Below are 21206 nucleotides of genomic sequence, written 5' to 3'. Positions count from 1 at the left end.
GGGTGGGATGGCGGGAGGAAGGTGCTTGTGCGCTAATTGGGGGGGCTTCCCTTGCGTTTCCTGTCACCTGATTTATGAATGGGATCTGGCAGCCTGGAAGTGGCACAGGAAGATAAGATCTGGTGTGAATTAACCCCTTTTGTCGACACGTATTATAGAACGCCATCCTTCTCTTTTTTTTTGTTATTGTTGTTTTTATCTGTTGGCAGTAGTAGAAGAGAAGGAATGTGTGCGTGGTGGGCGGGTCCTCATGTGACAGTAAACGCAGTTGAAAAGCTGACAGGTTGCTAGAGAACACACCTTCCTTTTGCCCTCAAAGGTTTTCCCATAGAAAGAGGAAGAGAGCGGCCCCAACCACCCGAGGGGTTACTAGGTGTATGGCTGACGCTGTAGCACAAATATTTCGCTTCACTATGCCGTGACATCACATTGCAGCCAAAGTCTAAATTGTTCTTTTTCTCTAGGAACGCCGAAGTGACAACATCAACATCTTGGCTGCTTTCAGAAAAAAAAAATTGAAGAAGTGCAGCTGAACAGGACAACCCTAAAAGGAATTCCCTGACTTCCCAGCGGATGAAAGGAAAAGCCTAAGAGGAATAATTGTGTCTGATGGAGGCCTGCGAAACTTCCCATTTTGTACCTTGTGCACCGGGCCGTACAGTGGGAGCATGCTCCTTACCAGCGGCATGGGAAATGTGACCGCACAGGGACCCTCTCACAGTACCTACCCCCCCGCGTTGTTACTAGCTTCTTTATTCGTGGAGTACAAACTTCCCATGTGAAAGGCTCCTTCGCTTCACTTGGATTCATGCTGTGGAACGTTCTGCTGACAAGGAAGCGTTTTCTTCACATTTTCCTGGATCTTGTATATCTTTTCGGGATCTGATCACAGGAGATGATTTTGTAGCCTTGGTGGCGATGGGTCGGGAAAATGAACTCATTCAAGCTGTTAAAGGTGGAGATGTTGCGACTGTTCAGAGGCTGCTTGCGAAGGTCCGAACGTCGAAAAACAGTAAGTAAAGGGATGGGTATGGGGCAATGATTGGGCTCTGGTATTGGGAGTCACATTAGGGGTACGCTGGTTACCCAATATAATCTGCTTGGGGGGTGCTAATGTAATACAGGTAGCTTAAAGTAGTTGTACACCCTTTAAGTGTACCCAGTGAAGTGACTGGCCTCTGGTGATACCCAGAGAGAAAACAAATCCTCCTACATACATTGTACCTGTTTTTCTGCAGTCTTCTCTTCTCTACAGTGCCTTCAAAAAGTATTCATACCCCTTGAAATTTTCCACATTTTGTTATGTTACCGCCAAAAATGTAAATGTATTTAGTTCAAATTTTATGTGATAGACAAACACAAAGTGTCACAAAATTGTGAAGGGGAAGGAAAATTGATAAATTAACAAAAGGGGAGAGTTATGGGATTTTGATTGAGGCAAATTAAAAAGATAGATAGATAGAGATATATCTATCTATCTCTAAGCTTGACACGTTTATTGTCATATAAATTAATATAGTATTAAACTTTGGGCCAGATTCACAAAGAGATACGACGGTGTATCTACAGATACACCATCGTATCTCTGACTTACACTGGTCCTATCTATGCGCCTGATTCATAGAATCAGTTACGCATAGATAGGGCTAGATCCGACAGTGTTACACTGTCGGATCTTTTTTTCAATTTAAAAATGGCGCCGGGGGCGTTCCCGCTGATTTACGATAAATAATATGTAAATCAGCGAGATACGCAAATTCACGAACGTACGCGGACCCGTCGCAGTGTTCTTACGTCGTTTCCGTAGCGGTTTTCCCGTCGTATACTTACCCCTTCTTTTATCAGGCCCAGCCAATGTTAAGTATAGCCGGCGTTCCTGCGTCGAATTTGAATTTTCCTACGTCGTTTGCGTACGCCGATTCACGAACACGCGCGTCGCAAGTCCCGCTCACGTCGCAACCACTGACGTCCTAGTGACGTCAGTGGGAGCAATGCACGCCGGGAAATTCCCCGGACGGCGCATGCGCATTTAAATCGGCGCGGGAAACCCGCCTGATTTAAATAGTACACTCCCCTAGCCGCGGAATTTGAATTTCGCCGGGGGATTTAGGATCCGCCGTCGCAAGTTTGGAGGTAAGTGGTTTGTGAATTAGCCACTTGCCTCCTAAACTTGCGGAAGCGGATATTAATTCACGTAGATCGAGCGGATCTATAGATCCGCTGAGCTACGTGAATCTGGCCCAGTAAATATAAAGTGTACACATACATACATACATACATACATACATACATACATACATACATACATACATACATACATTATATATTTTGGCATTTAAACTGAGTTTAAAGGGGTTGTAAAGGTAAATGTTTTTCACCTTTATGTGATCGTCTTCGGTTCCCAGCGTGGCCGTTGATTGGCTAGGCTGGACGGATTGATAGCAGCGCAGCCATTGGCTGGCGCTGCTGTCGATCACAGCGGATGACGCGGCGCGCCGGGGGGCGGGCCCGAGTGATACAGTCGTGGCTATGCCCGCCGCTGTATCACGGGAGCGTGCTCGCAAAAGCTTTCCACCATGCAAGCTCGCTCGCACATACATACAATAAGTACATGGTTGCATCTGATAGTACTCAACCCATTTTGTGGTACAAATCCACTTCCTTTAGGAGCGGATGCATCCACATGTGTGGGGCTACAGTTGAAGATATGCGGTACTGCATAGGGGCCGCTGAGGTTGTTGTTGTTGTCGGCTGTCCCCGGAGCTGAGGAATGGGAACTGCGCGTGGGGTGACCACCCACAAAAACTTCCCCAGAGATGAGTCTCCATAGATAGTGGCAAGAAATAATACCTCCAAAAGGGTCTTGTGTATCTACATGGTATCTTGTAGCGTGCAACATAACCGAGTGTGCAGCCTAGCTGTAGCCCCATGCATGTGGATGCATCCATTCCTGAGGAAGTGGATTTGTACCATGAAATGCGTCAAGCACGATGGGATGCAACCATGTTCTTACTGCATGCATAACATATATCCATATTTATAATAATTATTATATATTTTTTGCCATTTCTCAAAATGTTGCTTTATATGGAGTCTAATACCTCCCATAGTGTGTGTGTGTGTGTGTGTGTATTGTGTATTGTAACATGGGGGTTCGTTGGCTCTAGTGGTAGATGTATTTTCAGGCGATTCACAGCAGTTAGGAACCATGTTTGAGGGCATGGCAGCCCATGTTAATTGAAAATGACAAAAACAAAGTAAAAGTCCAACATGTAGTGATATGCACAACTGAAAATACTAGCCCACCTGGCCCTCTCTCTTTAGCAGTACCTCTGCTCTTTATCCTGGTCCTCAGACCATAGGTTCTGCAAAGCCACCAGCTTCCCTCTGGCCTTAGTCCTTAGGCCGTTACCTGTCTCTTGCAGACACAAATCTGAGAAATATGCTTCCACTTCCATTTCTTGTACTGGTGTCACAGGGACAGGAAGTAAAGTCAAATCTCCAGAGCGGAGTCACAGACAGGAAAAGAAAAACCCTGTCCTACATCTTTACTCTTAACACTGTGCTCTGTTCAATAACTGGAATAACCAAAAATTGGTTGAGTTGAGCTTTAAAAGCATACTCCACTTTTTGCTAAAATGTAACAAATGCGCCCACATTATTACAATTTTAAAAAGTGCATTTGTCGAATTCTTTGCATTGGAGTCTGCAAAGCATTGCAGCTGCGATCGGTGCACCGGGGTGTAATGCATAGGCCCCTGCAGATGGTTCCCCCAGCCCTAGGTCCATACGGATGTACAGACCTTCGTTTATGGGGCTGGGGAAGTATCACTGGACTACAAGCGTGGTGACGTCACTCCATTGAGATCTGTCACTGTGCCTCTTTTAACAATGTACCTTCACATTCCAGAATAGGCCAACGTATGACTGGTTCTCTTTAAGCAGCAATATAGGACAAGTGTAAATCTGTATAGAAAGAACAGACTAGAGATGCTTTTCCGTCCTGGAAGCCCCTCCACCAGTAACTGCTGAACGGAGTATTTGTGTGGATAACGCACCATGTAATGGAGAAGTGGCCTAGGGAAGAAGGCTGTGATTTTGAAGAAGACGGCGTGTTTATAATGGACAGTTTGGTGTTTCAGACAATGGGCCTTATTCATCAAACTGTCTCAGAAAAAGGAACCTTGGGGCTAATTTAATAATGCATCTCAGCTATGTATTGTCCTATAGCCAGATTCAAGCCTGTACTGGAAAATCATAGCGGAAGGCTGAATGGTGTGGGACATTCCACACAATTCTCTCTTTATACATTTCTATAAATGACACTGATCTGGTCCATTGAGTAGTCCGTTAGGGTGCTGAAACATTGTTGGGATGGGCGTTTTGGTCCATACAGCATATAATCCTGGCATTTCTGGGCACAAGGTCCAGTGTACTGCCTGCTGCCAGCAGCCTTGGGGTACATTCATACAACACAGCAGCGGGTGTGTGGCGGGGTGACAGTAGTGGCGATTCGCCGATCACGGTGACCTTTCAATACATTCTATTGGCTGCCATGCAGTGCCTCAAGCTGTGGATTGCCTCATACTGCTTGCTATACTTTCCTTCAGAGCACACCACTGGGGAAAGTTCCGCTTTTAAACTCCCCCTTAAATTTTTGGAACTTTATTTATATTTTGTGGGGAGTCGATTCCTGGCTTTGGCTGATACCAGCTCCCACTGAATGGCTCAAGTGAAAGTTTGGCCCCCCTTCTCTTTGCCCAGAGCCCTTTGGGACATGTCACAGGTACCAGAAGACTGTACCACCATTCACAAAGTCACAGCCGGCTTCTCACACTAAACATGAGGTCACCAGGGACCCAAAGACCTGCGAAGAGCCGGCCCGAGTGAGGACGGCGCTGGATCCTAGGATGGGTAAGTGCCCTTTTATTAAAGGTTAGCAGCTACAGGATTTTCTTTAAAGCGGGGTTCACCTTAAAATACAACTTTTATACCATGCCATTCAGCATACTAGCGTGAGCTACAGTATGCCTGTATTTTATTTTTTTGGGCTGTACTCAGTTTAATCGATTAGTTTCGTTTCAGACTCCCCGCGGGGAAAGGCGTTCCTATGAAGAGGGGAACATGATTGACGGCCGGCTATGGCGCGCCACGCTTCCCAAAAATAGTCGGAGTAGGACTCGGCTCTTCACGGAGCTATACGGCGCCTGCGCACAGACTAGGAGCTGACTGCGCAGGCGCCGTGAAGAGCCGAGTCCTATTTTGGCTATTTTTGGGAAGCGTGACGCGCCATAGCCGGCCGTCAATCATGTTCCCCTCTTCATAGGAACGTCTACTCCCCGCGGGGAGTCTGAAACGTAACTAACGGATTAAACTGTGAGTACAGCTAAAAAAATAAAATAAAGGCATACTGTAGCTCACGCTAGTATGCTGGATGGCATGGTAGACAAATTTTTTTTTTTTTTTAGGGTGAACCCCCGCTTTAATGACCTGAACCCAGGAATTCCATGTTCAGGGCATACAGCTAAAAACACTAGTACTGCTTAGACCACTGTTGATTTTGACAGGCTACTGGGAATGGGCGTTAAAGCAGAGTTCCAAAAATTTTAAGTCAGCTGCTACACATACTGTAGCTGTTGACTTTTTTAATATTAGGACACTTGCCTATTGTGGAATACAGCAATGATGGCACCCCAGCCGATGTTGGCAGTGAAGCCTTCCAGCTGAACTTCCGAGTGATCTTGTTGTGGATAGGTACCTGTCAAAATCAGGTACCCGCTCCCCCCCACTCAAAGGTGCCAAATATGTCACCGGGGGGAGGGTTTAGGCAGATAATCAGAGCTTCCACTTTTGGGTGGAACACCGTTTTTAAAGGGGTTGTAAAGATACAATTTTTTTCTTCTTCTAAAAAAATCCTCACTTCCTGTTCTTCTGCCGGTAACTACACACAGTAATGGGAGCCTTTCTCCCTGGTGTGGAGTGTCATGCTCGCCCCCTCTCTTGGACTACAGGAAAATCAGGACGCCCACTAACACACAGCTCCTTTCTCTATCTGCAACATAGAGAGCGTCCTGACTCTCCTGTAGTCCAAGGGAGGGGGCGAGCACGACACTCCACACCAGGGAGAAAGTCTCGCATTACTGTGTGGAGTTACAGACAGAAGAACAGGAAGTGAGGATTTCTCAGAAGGAATAAGGACATTTAAAAGCAAAATGGAAGGATGAGGTAAGTGAAGGAGGACTGCACTAAGGTAAAGGAAACTATTTAAGAAAAATGTTTTACCTTTACAACCCCTTTAGGTTAAGTCCATGTCCCCCGTGCCCCAAAATGCCAGGATTGTAGGCTGTACAGAGCAAACCACTCGTGCATCGGCCCTTATGTGAAAGAAAAACACTTCTGCCTTAGTTCACAAAGCTGGCCCACCAGGATAAGGATACCTTTTAAAAGTGACAGTTATTTTCAGCCAATGAGTCCTGTAAAGTTTGAAATAAGAAAAGCCTGGTACACACGGGCCAGCATTTGGCCCTAGTGTACACCAGCCTGTCTGAGCGGCCGGCTTCTTTTGAACCGGCATGCTGGAAAACAAGCATCTGATTGGCTGCTAGCGCTGACAATTGTGTTCTGGTGGGGGGCTGGGCTGCCCCCCCCCCCCCCCACAGAACACAATAGATCAGCAGGAAGATCGCTGTACAAACATTGCATTGTAAGTACAGGATCTCCTCCTGTTCCTTTTTTAGTTCTGCCCGCTGGGTTGAATGAAAAAATAAAGATTAGTGTGTACCAGGCTTAAGACAAATATGCTTATTCTTGTGCTAAAGTTTTTGGACACTGAGCCTATTGCTAACCCAATCGGATATTGGCAACACGTTTATGCTGACCTTGGACCTCTCTTCTGGCTTTAATCACAAGCAATAATGCAAATCCATCTTTTACTGATTGAAGTCTAGCCATCGGATGGCTTGTTTTCTCCCACTTGACTCTAAAGGGCTGAAGTCATTTGGTGTTTAAAAGGGAAATGAATGTGTCCTCTTTGTGTGACAGTGAACTTGTGTGTCTGCATTGTGTCTCTGGCAGGGAACAGCAGGCACACTGGTGACAGTGACAAATGAGGACTGTCCATGGAGATTCTGTGATGCCCGGGACTTTCATATGCAGATGAGACTCAACGCTCGCAGTGTCGCACACGTACTCGGTGTCACCCACATGTCACCTGCTGACCTGACTGTGCGCACATCATAGCTGGTTAAACATTTACCTGAATCTGCGTGACCTGATCAGCTTCCAACGAGGAAACAGTGCGAGTTATTGGATGTCACTCATCTTCCCGATCATGGCCGCAATACTTCTCTAGACAGGACTTCTGCATTGTATGTGCTTGTTATAGATTAATGATGATCAATTCTCCGTCCCAGATGATGGATGGAATGTACACCGTGTAAAATGGTAATAAACACATTATTATATAGTGTTCATCATCTTATTTCATATGTCTGTTTTTACTCACATTTATACGCTGATGACAAATCGTAACGCAGTCAAAGGTTCTTAAAGCGGTTGTAAACCGCATAAACTTTTTTTTTTTTTCCCCCCAAACCTGCAATGCAAAAGGCATAATAGGCTAGTATGCACCGCATACTAGCCTATTATGAAATACTTACCTCGGAACGAGGTGTGTACCACTTACCTGGTCCACGCCGAGCAGGATGTCATCTTGCTCCGGCGTGTCTTCCGGGTATCGCCGCTCCAGCGCTGTGATTGGCTGGAGCGGCGATGACGTCACTCCCGCGCGTGCGCGCGGGAGATTTAAAAGCGGCAGGGTCCGGCGGATGCCGGTCCTTCAGCCGTGGATTCCCCCCTGCGCATGCGCCGCCCGCATTGCGGGGGGAATATCTGCTAAACCGTGCAGGTTTAGGAGATATTCTCCTTACCTACAGGTAAGCCTTATTATAGGCTTACCTGTAGGTAAAAGTCCAAATAGTGGGTTTACAACCACTTTAAAGAGGAACTTCAGCCTGGTTTGGGGAAAAAAAAAATTGGCAACTACAAGTGCTGTAGCTGCTGACTTTTAAGAGTCAAGTACTTACAAGTACGATGGAGCCCAGCGGTGTCTTTACAGGAGCCAGTTTTTCTGCACTACAGATCCCCCCGAGCCACCATCTTGGATTTGGGAACTAAGGCTTCTTTCACACTATGGATTGTATGTCCGTTTTATTATATCTCTGTATTACACCTATTAACGGACGTTTAATAACGGATACATACGGATAAATATTTTACCATTCTTCCTTTATTGAAAACGGATAATGTTTATCCGTATATATACGTATACATCTGTTATATCATTCCTTTCTAACGTCCGTTAATAAAAACCATTTCACCCTTTCTTGAAGTCCAGCTCCAGAAGTCTTTACTGAGCATGCTCAGTAAAATTAACGTCCGTTAACATAACAGACATTTACGGAGACATTTACTAACGTCCGTGTGCCATAGACTTCAATGTTAAAATATAACGGACGTTAATATATCCGTTACTTGCAACGGACAAAAAATGGACAAAAAATAGTGCAAGACCCGTCACATATTCCGTTATAACTAACGTCCGTACGTTATAACGGACTATTACGGATCTTTACGGAACATAAAAAAATCCCATAGACTTTAATGATATTTTATAAAGGACGTATAACTTCCGTTTTTTAACATTATCTGACGGATTTTAATACGGATTATTAAAACGGATTTATTTTGTAGTGTGAAAAGGGCCTAACTGTGAGGTTGATTTACTAAAACTGGAGAGTGCAAAATTTGGTGCAGCTGTGCATGGTAAGCCAATCATCTTCTAACTTCAGCTTGTTCAATTAAGCCTCATACACACGATCAGATTTCCATCGGACAAATCCGTGGATTTTTGCCCGAAGGGCGTTGGCCGTGAACTTGTCCTGCATACAGACGGCCGAACTTTTTCAGCCAACATACACAAAACGACGTTGTTTTTCAGCTCTTTAGTGCAACCCTTTGGACGACTTCTGCCAATTTTGTCTGATGGTTCGCATTGGTTCGGAGCATGCGTGTTTGTACTTTGAATTTTAGTCTGATGGATAATCCATCAGAACACATTTGTTGTCGGACAATTTGAGAGCATGCACAGCCAACATTTGTTGTCGGAAATTCCCCTTCTATTGAAGGGGCATCCAAGTCATGCCCCTTCAACAGAAGCCAGCCGAACAGCCGACTTCAGTCAGACCGGCTGCAGAAGACACAGGTCAAATGTCAGCTGGTTTCTATTGAACCTGCCAATGCCACCCGACATTTGGCTCATGTGTACTATGCTTTATCAGCCATTTCAAAGTGGTATCAAAGTCTCCCTGAAAATGATGCAACTTTGAAGTAGGCTAGGGTGAAAGGAGCCTTAAAGGGGTTGTAAAGGTACATGTTTTTTCACCTTTCAATGCATTCTAGGCATTAAGGTAAAAAAACATCCGAGCATTAGCGCCCCCCCCCCCGAGCCCCTGTTTACTTACCTGACCCCTTTGAAAGTCTTTATTGAAAGCAGCGCAGCCATTGGCTCACGCTGCTATCAATCATATCCAATGACGTGGCGCGCCAGGGGGCAGGGCCAAGTGATGCAGTGAGAGATCATGGGAATGCGCCTGCAGGAACTTACCACCATGCGAGAGAGCTCCCATGAAGGTGGAAAGTTCTTGCGGGGGGAAGCCGAGACAGCCGCCGAGGGACCCCAGAAGACCAGGTTCGGGGTCACTCTGTGCAAAACGAGCTGCACAGTGGAGGTAAGTATAACATGTTGGTTATTAAAAAAAAAAACATTCTCTTTAGTGTTCCTTTTTTAAAGGGGTTGTAAAGGTAAAAAAAAAATCCCTAAAAAGCTTCCTTTACTCTAGTGCAGTCCTCCTTCACTTATCTCATCCTTCCATTTTGCTTTTAAATGTCCTTATTTCTTCTGAGAAATCCTCACTTCCTGTTCTTCTGTCTGTAACTACACGCAGTAATGCAAGGCTTTTTCCCCCTTGTGTGGAGAAAGCCTCTTGAGGGGGCGAGCAGGAGTGTCGGGACACTCTCTACTTTGCAGATAGAGAAAGGAGCTGTGTGTTAGTGGGCGTCCTGACACTCGTGCTCACCCCCCCCCTCAAGAGGCTTTCTCCACACCAGGGAGACAGTGTTGCATTACTGTGTGGAGTTACAGACAGAAGAACAGGAAGTGAGGATTTCTCAGAAGAAATAAGGACATTTAAAAGCAAAATGGAAGGATGAGGTAAGTGAAGGAGGAATGCACTGAGGTAAAGGAAGCTATTTAGGGATTTTTATTTTTTTTACCTTTACAACCCCTTTAAGCGTATTCAGATCCTCGTCCAAACCTGCCTGAGCTATCCCACCAGGAAGATGTCGCCGCACACCGCCAATCATAAGGTTGTAGGGCAGAGAATTCCTGTACCTCTTATGATTGGTGATGTGCAATGACGGCTTCCTAGTGGGGTAGCTCAGGTGGGTTTGGACTATGATCTGTTCATAGACTGTGTTGTCGACACTCTTTAGAACGCTGTCACACCTCTGCGCCAAACAATAATGTTGCTTGCGACAGATTTGTATACCTGTAAACAGGTAGGTGAATTTGTGGCAGGAGACATGGTGGGGGCTACTACTGAGTCCTTCCTGGACACTTCTCAGTGCAGCCCAGTGGGCTCAGCATTGCTCCTTGCCTGCCCACTGTGCCTGTCATACAGACAGGTGCAGCGACCAAGGGGTTGGGCTGTTGGGTGGACAGAGCCTGATGGGGATATTTAGAGACTGGTTTCCCATCAGGAAGCCACTAGACAGCCCAGTAGCACTATGAAATCCACCTCTTGCTGTCCGCTATTAGTCTCAAGGAAGGTGGACCAAATGGGGAACTAGTCTCTCACGATCCCCATCAAGCCCCTCCCACTGTCAGTGTTAAGCCCTGCATCATTGGTTGCTTGAAATTGGTGGGAGGGACCGTACTGCCAGAAAAGTTTTCCAAATGCATCATTGAATTTCCTCCATTGTTGTCAGTTACCCTTCTTTCTTAGGTCATCCTTATGTCATGCAGGTTCCTTACTTGTCAGTGCCCTACCTGGATTTAACTGGCAAGAGAACTTTTACGAGTCATTTTTAAAACGCCAAAACGTATAAACACCTGCTGCATCGGAAAACACTCATGGATTGAAGAGAGAGCATTCTTATCTCATTAATATTTCATTATACTAAAGAATTTTTATAGCACTTTTAAACTTGGACACCTCATCCTACATTTGTATACAGAGTTGAAGTTGCTTGTCATCTAATGCAAGAAAAGAATGAATGATGGCTTTAAGTACAGAGGGGGTGTTTACTGAGAAAATGAAGAGGATCCTTTACTTTGCCCATAAAGGGAAAATGAAAAGTGTTCGCTACTGTGACAGACCCAACCAGGACAGGGGCTTTTGAAGGGGACTAGAGGCTAGCCTTCTACCAACTGATAATGGCCCATGGAGGAGACTGGGGATTTTGATTGCGTCTCTTGGTCATTAGCCTAGGCTTATGACATCATGCACAGCTCTGCCAGGAAGGGAGTGGGGATGAGTCATAAGAGGCCAAATGAGAGCTGCAGAGCTGGAGGTGTGCCTCTGTGTAAATTCAGGAAGTGAACAGGCAGCAGCTTCAGCTGCCCACAATTAAAATGGGGGCAACCAGACTCGGGGGAGGGAGATTTCTGCAGCATATTTGGCAAGTACAGAATCCCGGTATGTATATAATGCAAAGTGGTTGGACGCAGGGTTTGACAAATTTGCTTGGAATCTAGGAGCCAGCTAAAAAAAGTTAGGAGCCAGAAAACGTGCCCCGTCCCGCCGAGCTTGCGCGCAGAAGCAAATGCATACGTGAGTAGCGTCCGCATATGTAAACGGTATTCAAACCACACATGTGAGGTATCACCGCGATTGGTAGAACGAGAGCAATAATTCTAGCTCTAGACCTCCTCTGTAACTCAAAACATGCAACCTGTAGAATTTTTTTAAACGTCGCCTATGGAGATTTTAAAGGTAAAAGTTTGTCGCCATTCCACGAGCGGATACAATTTTGAAGCGTGACATGTTGGGTATCAATTTACTCGGCGTAACATTATCTTTCACAATAAAAAAAAAGAAAAAAAGCTAACTTTACTGTTGTCTTATTTTTTAATTAAAAAAGTGTATTTTTTCCCCCAAAAAAGTGCCCTTGTAAGACCACTGCGCAAATACGGTGTGACAGAAAGTATTGCAACGATCGCCATTTTATTCTCCAGGGTGTTAGAATAAAATATATATATAATGTTTGGGGGCTCCAATTAGAGGGAAGAAGATGGCAGTGAAAACACAGTGAAAAAACACATTAGAATTGCTGGTTTACTTGTCATGCCAACGGCCACCACAAGATTTCGCCAGATCACAGAAGGAAGCTTAGGCCTGCAGAAGGCCGCAAAGCTGCGGCCTCAATTACTGTCCGGGATCGCGCAGCGGGGGAGATGTGGGCGCACGGAGAGACAGGATGGGGTATCCTGTCTCTCCGTGCGCCCGCGCCGGCCGGTAATTGAGGCCGCGGCTTTGCGGCCTTCTGCAGGCCTAAGCTTCCCCGAGCGCCAGGTCATTATATCTTGTCGCAATTGCGACCGGGCACCCGGATTTTGTCGAACCCTGGTTGGAGGGAAGGTGTTTTTATTACAAATTATGTGAGCAGACTGCAGTTCCTCTTTAATCTTGTGCAGGTTAATGGTCAGAGGAAATATGGTGGCCCTCCTGTAGGCTGGGTTGGAGAAGCTCTTCCACTTGGGACAGAAATCTTTATTAACAATCTCCCTCAAGAAATGTATGAAGATACATGAATCCCACTTTTTAGTTTTGTCTCATGATGACTTGTCTAGTGGACATGAGATTTGGACAGCCCTGGGTCTTCTTTTTAGGCAACTGGTGTCATACTGTCTGGATGGGCACTGACCTGAGTCACCAGGCTTGTCTAGGTCAGTGGTTCTTGACCTCCCTTTTCAAGTACCCCCAACGGACCATGTTTTCAGGTTTTCCTTTCCTTAGCGCAGCTGCTTTTAAATCAATATATATGACATGGTATTTAAGAGCTATTTTATGTAAGGGAAGTTCCCAAAACATGGCCCATTGAGGGTACTTGGGGACTGAGGTTGAGAACCACTGGTCTAGGTGGCTAGTTGTTGATTAGCGTACTGTTTATTAAGATCACTGTTGTTGGCTGATAAATGGATTGCCATTTGAAATTTGCATTTACAGACAATGCTTGGGGTAAAGGGCTGGAATTGGCTCTCGGTCTGCTGGAAGGGTTTGGAGGGCAGGAGGCACAGTTTGGCAGGAAGGACCCAGGTGGGGTGCCAGGCGGTCCGTCACACATGTGTTCCCCATATCCAGCAATATTTATCTGCCTCTCTCCCATGTTGCTGAGTTTGGCCATTGGGAGAAAAGTGAAATATTAAAGCGGTAGTATACCCGCAGCAGTTTTTTTTTTTTTTCCCTACCTAAAAGGCATACTAGCTCATTATGAAATACTTACCTTGGAACGAGGCGTGGGGAACTTACCTGGTCCATGCCGAGGGAGATGTCATCTTGCCTCGGCGTGTCTTCCAGTTATCGCCGCTCCAGCGCTGTGATTGGCTGAAGCGGCGATGTCGTCGCTCCGAGCATGCGTACAGGAGACTTCTTTCCTGCCGGGCCTTTAGCCGAGGATCTCCGGCTAAAGTTAACTACCACTTTAGGTATTTCAGATATGGGGAACCTGTGACTCGCTCCCCCTCTTCTATGCTAGGTGCGTCAGGATTTCCTCTGCGCTGCTACATGGGGTGGATGATGCAGACCCCTTTAAGCTCTGACAAGTCCGTTTATAGCTTATATAGAACTTTCCTTTTCCAGTTCCAGCAGCTGAATGGAACAGCATGGAATTGAGGAAAGGCAAGTACATACTACTGTGGAGGGGGTATTTGAAGGACTACTACACCCAGTATAAGCTGCAGTATATTAAATGTTTGTTTTTAGGGTTTGTCAGGCTTTATATGACCCTTTTACTTTTGGGCTTTAGGTTACAATGTTGCTTTGCCCATGCAGGATAAACACTAAAATGTGCTGACGTTTGGCTTCTATCAATTTTTGTATTGCTTCTGCAGTATATGGCCAATAAAGGTGAATTGTTACAGGAGTTGTAAAGGCAGAAGGTTTTTTTTTTTCTCCCAGAAAACACTGTTCGAACACCGCAGATGGCTCGGTTCTCTCAGCTCCCTGACTGGAGAGCTGCTGCCTGTAAATCGGCATCTCTCCTCTCTGCCCCCCCCCCATGCTCACTGGAGTGCTGTGCTGTGGAGGGGTGGGGAGTGGCCATCTCAGGCTGAGACAGGTATTCGTCCAGGCACATCTAGACTATTGTCGTGATGACGCGGTGACTGATATTGGTGACGTAAGCAGAGAGCGGACTTAAGACCGCTCTCTGCTGAAAACGGGTCACAGGAGTTCAAAACCAATTGCACTCCTGTGACCCGTAGGAGAAGCCCAAGCAAACAAGCTCAGGCTGGACTTCTCCTTTTTAATACATTCTATGCATTAAAGGGGTGGTTCCCCCTAAAACAAATTTCTAACAATACATTCGTAAGACCCGTTACACTGCGGGTAGGCTGGCTTTTGTTTTGTTTTTTTAGTACATACCTCGATCTCGGCGTTTCGTCCCTTGGCGGTGGTCGTTCCTAGTTGATTGACGTTCCTCCGACGGGCACATACGTGACGTCACGACTTTCCGAAAGAAGCCGAACGTCGATGCGCAGGCGCCGTATAGAGCCGACTCTATACGGCGCCTGCGCAATGACGTTCGGCTTCTGTCGGAAAGTCGTGACGCGCAGTATGCGCCCGTCGGAGGAACGTCAATCAACTAGGAACGCCCACCGCCAAGGGACGAAACGCCGATATCGAGGTATGTACTAAAAAAACAAAACAAAAGCCAGCCTACCCGCAGTGTAACGGGTCTTACGAATGTATTGTTAGAAATTTGTTTTAGGGGGAACCACCGCCTTAAGATAAAAAACCTTTTGTGTGTAGCTGCTCTCACAGCAGTGCCCTAATTACCTACCTGAGCCCCTTCTGTCTCCAGTGATGTCCACAATCCCCTCAGCCATCCAGGACACTCCTCCTGATTGTGTGAGACAGTGCATAGGCGCCATTGGCTCTTGCTCTATTAAAGTCAGTCAGCCAATCAGGGGAGAGAGGTGGCGGGCCAGGTCAGGGCTCCGTGTCTGGATGGAGACATGGAGCTCTGACTCGGAAGTGTTTCTGAACGTTTCTTTTGTTGTTGTTGTTCAGTCATTTTAGTAGTTTTCTGACTCTTTGTGACCTCATGGACCATAGCACGCCAGGCTTTTCTGTCCTCCACTGCCTCCCGGAGCTTACTTAAAGGGGATGTAAAGGTTTGTTTTTATTTTATAAATGGGTTCCTTTAAGCTAGTGCATTGTTGGTTCTCTTTGTCTGAATAACTTGCTTCCTGTTCCTCCTCAGTAAGCTTGCCCCCATCATCCGAGCCGTTCTGGCTGGGGTTAGTCAGTGTGCTCGCCTCCTCCCTTGGGACTACATCCCTGAGGGGAGATGCTCTGTACGTTCACAGGCACGGAGGCGTGTCTACGACTGAAATGGGCGACGTGTGAACATGCAAGCCTGAAATAGAAATGAGAACTATGCTCGTTCTCGATGGTGACATGGTGAAAAAGCGGCAATGCGCATGCACGATGTCGCTAAGCCTCAAGGGGAATGTAGATTCATTGATGCCGTGGCGTCGCTTTAGTGAACGCGCTCCAAAAACCCGGCAGTAGAGGAGAGAATCAATAGAGTAAACGATAAGGACGAGAAATAGCATACTAATTTAACAGGTAACTACATATTTTAAATGGAAATAACAAAGAAAAACATTCCCACAACATGATGCTGCCACCACCATGTTTCACAGTGGCGATGGTGTGTTCAGGGTGATGTGCAGAGTTAGTTTTCCGCCACACATAGCGTTTTGCTTTTAGGCCAAAAGGTTAAACTTTGGTCTCATCTGACCAGAGCACCTTCTTCCACATGTTTGCTGCGTTCCCCACATGGCTTCTTGCAAACTGAAAACAGGACTTCTTACGGCTTTCTTCTTGTCACTCTTCCATAAAGACCAGATTTGTGGAGAGCATGACTAATAGTTGTCCTGTGGACAGATTCTCCCACCCGAGCTGTGGATCTCTTGGCTGCTTCTCTGAATAATGCTCTCCTTGTCAGTTAGGTGTACGGCCATGTCTTGGTAGGTTTGCAGTTGTGCCATAGCCTTTTTTTTTTTTTTGGCTTGTATATTGAGCAGGGCTCCGTGAGATGTTCAAAGATTGGGATTTTTTACTTTTATTTTTATAACCTAACCCTGCTTTCAATTTCTCCACTACTTTATCCCTGACCTGTCTGATGTGTTCCTTGGCCTTCATGAAGCTGTTTGTTCACTAATGGCCCGTACACACAATCCGAATATCGGCCGAAAACAATCGTCCGAGGAAGAATCGTACGATTTTCGGATCGTGTGTACACTAGCCGATCACAACAGTTCATCCGATATTATTCGATTATTCGACAAGCGCGAAAATCATACGGTACCAGATCGTACGATTTTCGTTTAGTCAGTATAGTTGTCGTCCTAAAATACAATACAAATATAATACAACACGTGACCTCACTTCCGTTTTTTTTTTATTTTTTTTTGTCGTACGAGAATTTTCGTGACTTTAGTAACCTATTTAATTTCTACTTCCGACTACTAAGCGAAAAAAGTCGTACGATCTGTCGTACGATATTCGGGTCGTGTGTGTGTACGGGCTATTAGGTTCTCTTAGGCTGCATTCACACCTCCGCGACAAGTAACGCCGCGTACGCGGCGTATTTTGCAGCGAATAGTGTAACTTTTTTTTTTTTTTTTTTTTACAAATCCTTCCCATTGCTTTGTATGGCCGAACGCCAATGCCGCCTGAAAAAAAGGGTCTGGGACTTTTTTTTCAGGCGGCAGGCGTACGGCGTCTATGAGATGTGAACCATCTCATAGACAGCAATGGGAATTCTCCCCTCCAGCGGCACGAGCGCCGGGCGTTTTGTCGCGGAGGTGTGAATGGGGCCTAACACCTTTGAGGGCTTCACAGAAATTCAATTACACACAGGTGGACTCTAATTACTAATTCGGGGACTTCTGAAGGCAATTGGTTCCACTAGATTTTAGTTTGGGGTATCAGAGTAAAGGGAGCTGAATACAAATGCACACCGCACTTTTCAGATATTTATTTGTAAAAAATGCTGAAAACCATTTATAATTTTCCTTCCCCTTCACAATTATGTGGCACTTTGTGTTGGTCTATCTATCACATAAAATCCCAATAAAATACATTTACGTTTTTTGTGGTAACATGACAAAATGTGGAATTTTCAAGGGGTATGAATACTTTTTCAAGGCACTGTATATGCCATATTCCTATAGTGATGCCACAGCAATGTTTTTTTTTTTTTTTAGGATACTCTCAGGGTTGTGCAGTCTCATGCCTATATGTTCTATTCACCTACAGTTTTTGTATAGTACAGTTTATTGCACTATACCCTTGTATCTTTGAGACCAGATTGTGTAGTCAGGGACTACACACTTGACTTATTTGTGACTCAGATGTGCTCCTTTGTGTTCTGGACTTTAAAGTGAAATGCTAATAAAACCCTGGGTACGCTTGCCGTGGTATGTGTGCGGTTTCCTTTTTTGCATATTGGCCATTGTGCTATTTTTTCCACAATTGTGGTAATACGATACAGAGAAGCTTGTAACACACCTGCTAAACCTTTATGTATCATAATGGGAGTATTGCATTCACTCGTGCAGCGTTCTCATAGATGTTTTTTGTGTGCTTTGTTGCCATGGTAGTGGAGTCCTCTCTACAATCCATCACATGACTTTCCTAGCACTTTATTACATGCTTGGCCAGTTGCTGTGGTGTTTTTGCCTTTTGACACATGCTGGTGATTTGGTGTTTATCGGCCTTGCAGCATTAGGACCTTTCACACATGCGGACCGTTCTTTTCATCAGTTCTGTCACGTTTAAAAAAAAAAAAAAACAGATGAAGTTTATATCGGTTGTTGTGTTTAGCAGTTTTTGATCCGTTTTTTTTTTATAGGGTTGTCCCGATACCGATACTAGTTTCGGGACTGATACCGAGCATTTGTGCGAGTTTTTGTACTCGCACAAATGCTCCTGATGCCTGACCCGATACTTGGTCGGGAGAGAGGGTGGGCGGTGTCAGTAGGCGGATCGGGCAGAGTCAGTAGGTGGAGTGGGCAGGCGGCCTCAATGGTTGGAGCGGGCGAAGTCAGCGGACTGGAGAGTGAGTTCTCACCTGCAGTGGAACTAGCTAGGTAAGCTGGCAGGGTGCAGTGTGCAGGGCGCAGCCACATCAGGATCGGTGACTAGACCATCACATTCGCAGTTGTAAGCAAAGCCGCGATCTTGGCTGGAAAGCATGCAATCGTTCATTTTTTTTTTTTTTTTTTTTTTATATATCTGATGCTTTCCAGCCTGGAGGAGAGATGGTCTTATAGACCCCCATATCTCTCCATAAAGAGGACCTGTCAAACACCATTCCTTTTACAAGGGATGTTTACATTCCTTTTATATAGGAATAAAAGTAATCAAAATAAAATAGAGCGTGAGCAACAAGACCTCCTCTGTAACTCTAAACTGGTAACCTTTAAAAAAAAATTAAAGCGACACCTATGGAGATTTTAAAGTACCAAAGTTTGCCACCATTCCACGAGTGTGGGTATCTATTTACTCGATGTAACATCATCTTTCAAATTCACATTATAAAAAAAAATTGGGCTAACATTACTGTTTTGGTAATTTTTTAATTCCTGAAAAACAGCCCCCCCCTCAAAAAAAAAAATACTCTGTGACATAAGTTGCAACGACCGCCATTTTATTCCCTAGGATGTCTGCTAAAAAAACATACTAATGTTTGGGGGTTCTAAGTAATTTTCTAGCAAAAAAAGATGACTTTTAAATGTAGAAGAGAAGTGCCAAAATGGACCTGGTATTGAAGAGGTTAAGGCCACACTGAGACACTGGCCACGTTAGCGGTAAAGCGTCGCTAGTTTTAGCGGCACCCTAACGTAGTTTTAGCAGCACTTTTCAACATGATTTCAATGGCAGGGGCATTTTGGGTGAGCTGTATTCACCGCTCCCGCACCGCCCCAACGATGCTGCTTGCAGAACTTTTATTTCTTTTTTTTTTTTTTTATTGTTTATTTATTGAATATTTCAAGAAAAAAAATAAAAGAAACATTGTACAGAATCAAAAAGAACTGTCAACAAAAAGGGATATATTCCCAATGAGAAAGAAATAATCATAACATGTCAGATGATCATCAAACAAATGGAATGCAACATGGTATGGAAAAGAAAAAGAAAGAAAAAGATCAAGAACTCAATAAGACAAAGTGCACAATAGGCTAAACGTCATATGTTCATATGTTTCATCGAGTCATTTCATTCCCAAACCTACGAGTTCAAAGTTACCTGTGCAATCTCAGAGTTATATTCAGAAGAATCCCATTTTTCCCAAATGGCGTCAAAGCTAGTTAAAGAATCTTCAATTACAGCTGTGAGGCGTTCCATTCTACGTATATCTATGATAGCTGTTAGAAATTGTGTAAAGGATGGGGGAACATTAGATAGCCAGCATTGTGGGATAGCCCGTTTAGCCGCTAATAGGATAAAGGCCATCAATTTCCTAAGGGGTTTAGGCGTCCTTGGGAGGGGTAATCCCAGGAGGAGATATAAGGGGTTTAAGGGGATAGGAATACCTAGAACTTTTTCCAGAAGGGCATGTACTTTGGACCAATAGGGTGTAATCATAGGGCACTCCCAGAATATGTGATAGTGGGTACCTAAGTAAGAACCACATCTCCAACATTGTCCAGAAGGTGTCAGCTTCCTTGCCAATAAAAATTCCGGGGTCCTATACCAAAACATTAATATTTTATAGGCAGTTTCCTTCTGAGCTACACATCTAGATACCTTGGAAGTAGCCTCCCAAATACTCCTCCATTCGGGTAAAGAAATGGGTTTATTTAAAATATGGGACCATTTCCACATGTATGAATGAGTTTGCTCTGTGATGTGAGGGGTATCATGCAGAATCTTATAAATGGTGGATATTAGGCGGGGTTCATAAGGGCCTCTGAAACACAACAATTCAAATTCCGTGGGCATAACTAAAGTAAGATGTGGGATTCTAGTGGAAATGAAATGCCTGATTTGTAAAAAGGAGTAGAAGAGAGTTTTCGGGATTTTGTATTTTGATTGCAGCTCAGAAAAAGTAAGAATTGTACGTGTCACTGGATGTACTAGGTGGCGTAGCTGAAATACACCAGCTTTTGTCCAGGGTAACATGGCGTCGTATGATAAGCTGTCAGGAATTTCTGGGTTAAAGATAATGTTCACTAAAGGAGAGCATGGGGATGAGAGGGGGTATTTCACAGAGCATCTTTTCCAGATTGAAAGTGTAAACAGCATAGGGTTTAAACAGATTTTACGCAGCTGGGAGATGTACTTGTCAGAGGACGGCCACAACATGCAACGGGGGTGGGCAGGGACTGTAATGCTCATCTCTATCTCTGACCACCTATTAGGTGCACACCTGGACGTCCAGGAGGCTATAGCTCTCAAGTGTGTGGCATAATAATATTTGATTATGTCGGGCGCCCCCAAACCCCCACCATCGCGGGCTGCAAAAAGAACTGTGCTAGCTATTCTATGGGATGTGTTATTCCATATGAAATTCAAAAAGTTTCGTTGGAGTAATTTCAGTTGGGACATTGGGACCATCACTGGTAGGGTCTCAAAAAGGTAGAGGAGTTTAGGGACTACCGACATTTTGAGGACATTTATCCTCCTAAGAAGGGACAGGGGAAGCTTCGTCCAGGTCTTAAGCAACCTATTAATTTCCGTGAACAAAGGAGGGAAGTTAGCCTGAAAAAGTGAAAGGTAAGAGGGCGTTGGGTAAACTCCGAGGTATTTGAGCGATTGAGAACACCATCTGTATTTGAAGTTTCCTTTTAGGGTCGAGAGCGTTTCTGCCGATACATTCACAGGGAGGGCCTCAGTCTTGGTCGAGTTAAT

The 21206-nt window shown here is 45.0% G+C and overlaps 1 protein-coding gene across 2 annotated transcripts in view; it reads left to right on the top strand.

The window, feature by feature from the left end:
• CASKIN2 (CASK interacting protein 2) overlaps positions 1 to 21206 on the top strand; it is a 128565-nt gene that overhangs the window by 8053 nt on the left and 99306 nt on the right. For both annotated transcript variants that reach the window (XM_040330428.1, XM_040330427.1), the window contains exon 2: positions 465 to 1012. In XM_040330428.1, coding sequence (XP_040186362.1) covers positions 919 to 1012 — 94 coding nt within the window. In that variant the 5' untranslated portion in view covers positions 465 to 918. The remainder of the gene's footprint in view (positions 1 to 464; positions 1013 to 21206) is intronic.

Source organism: Rana temporaria, chromosome 12 (assembly GCF_905171775.1).
Source record: "Rana temporaria chromosome 12, aRanTem1.1, whole genome shotgun sequence".
In the NCBI taxonomy this organism is placed as follows: domain Eukaryota; kingdom Metazoa; phylum Chordata; class Amphibia; order Anura; family Ranidae; genus Rana; species Rana temporaria.
This window is presented reverse-complemented; position numbering and strand designations above follow the sequence as displayed.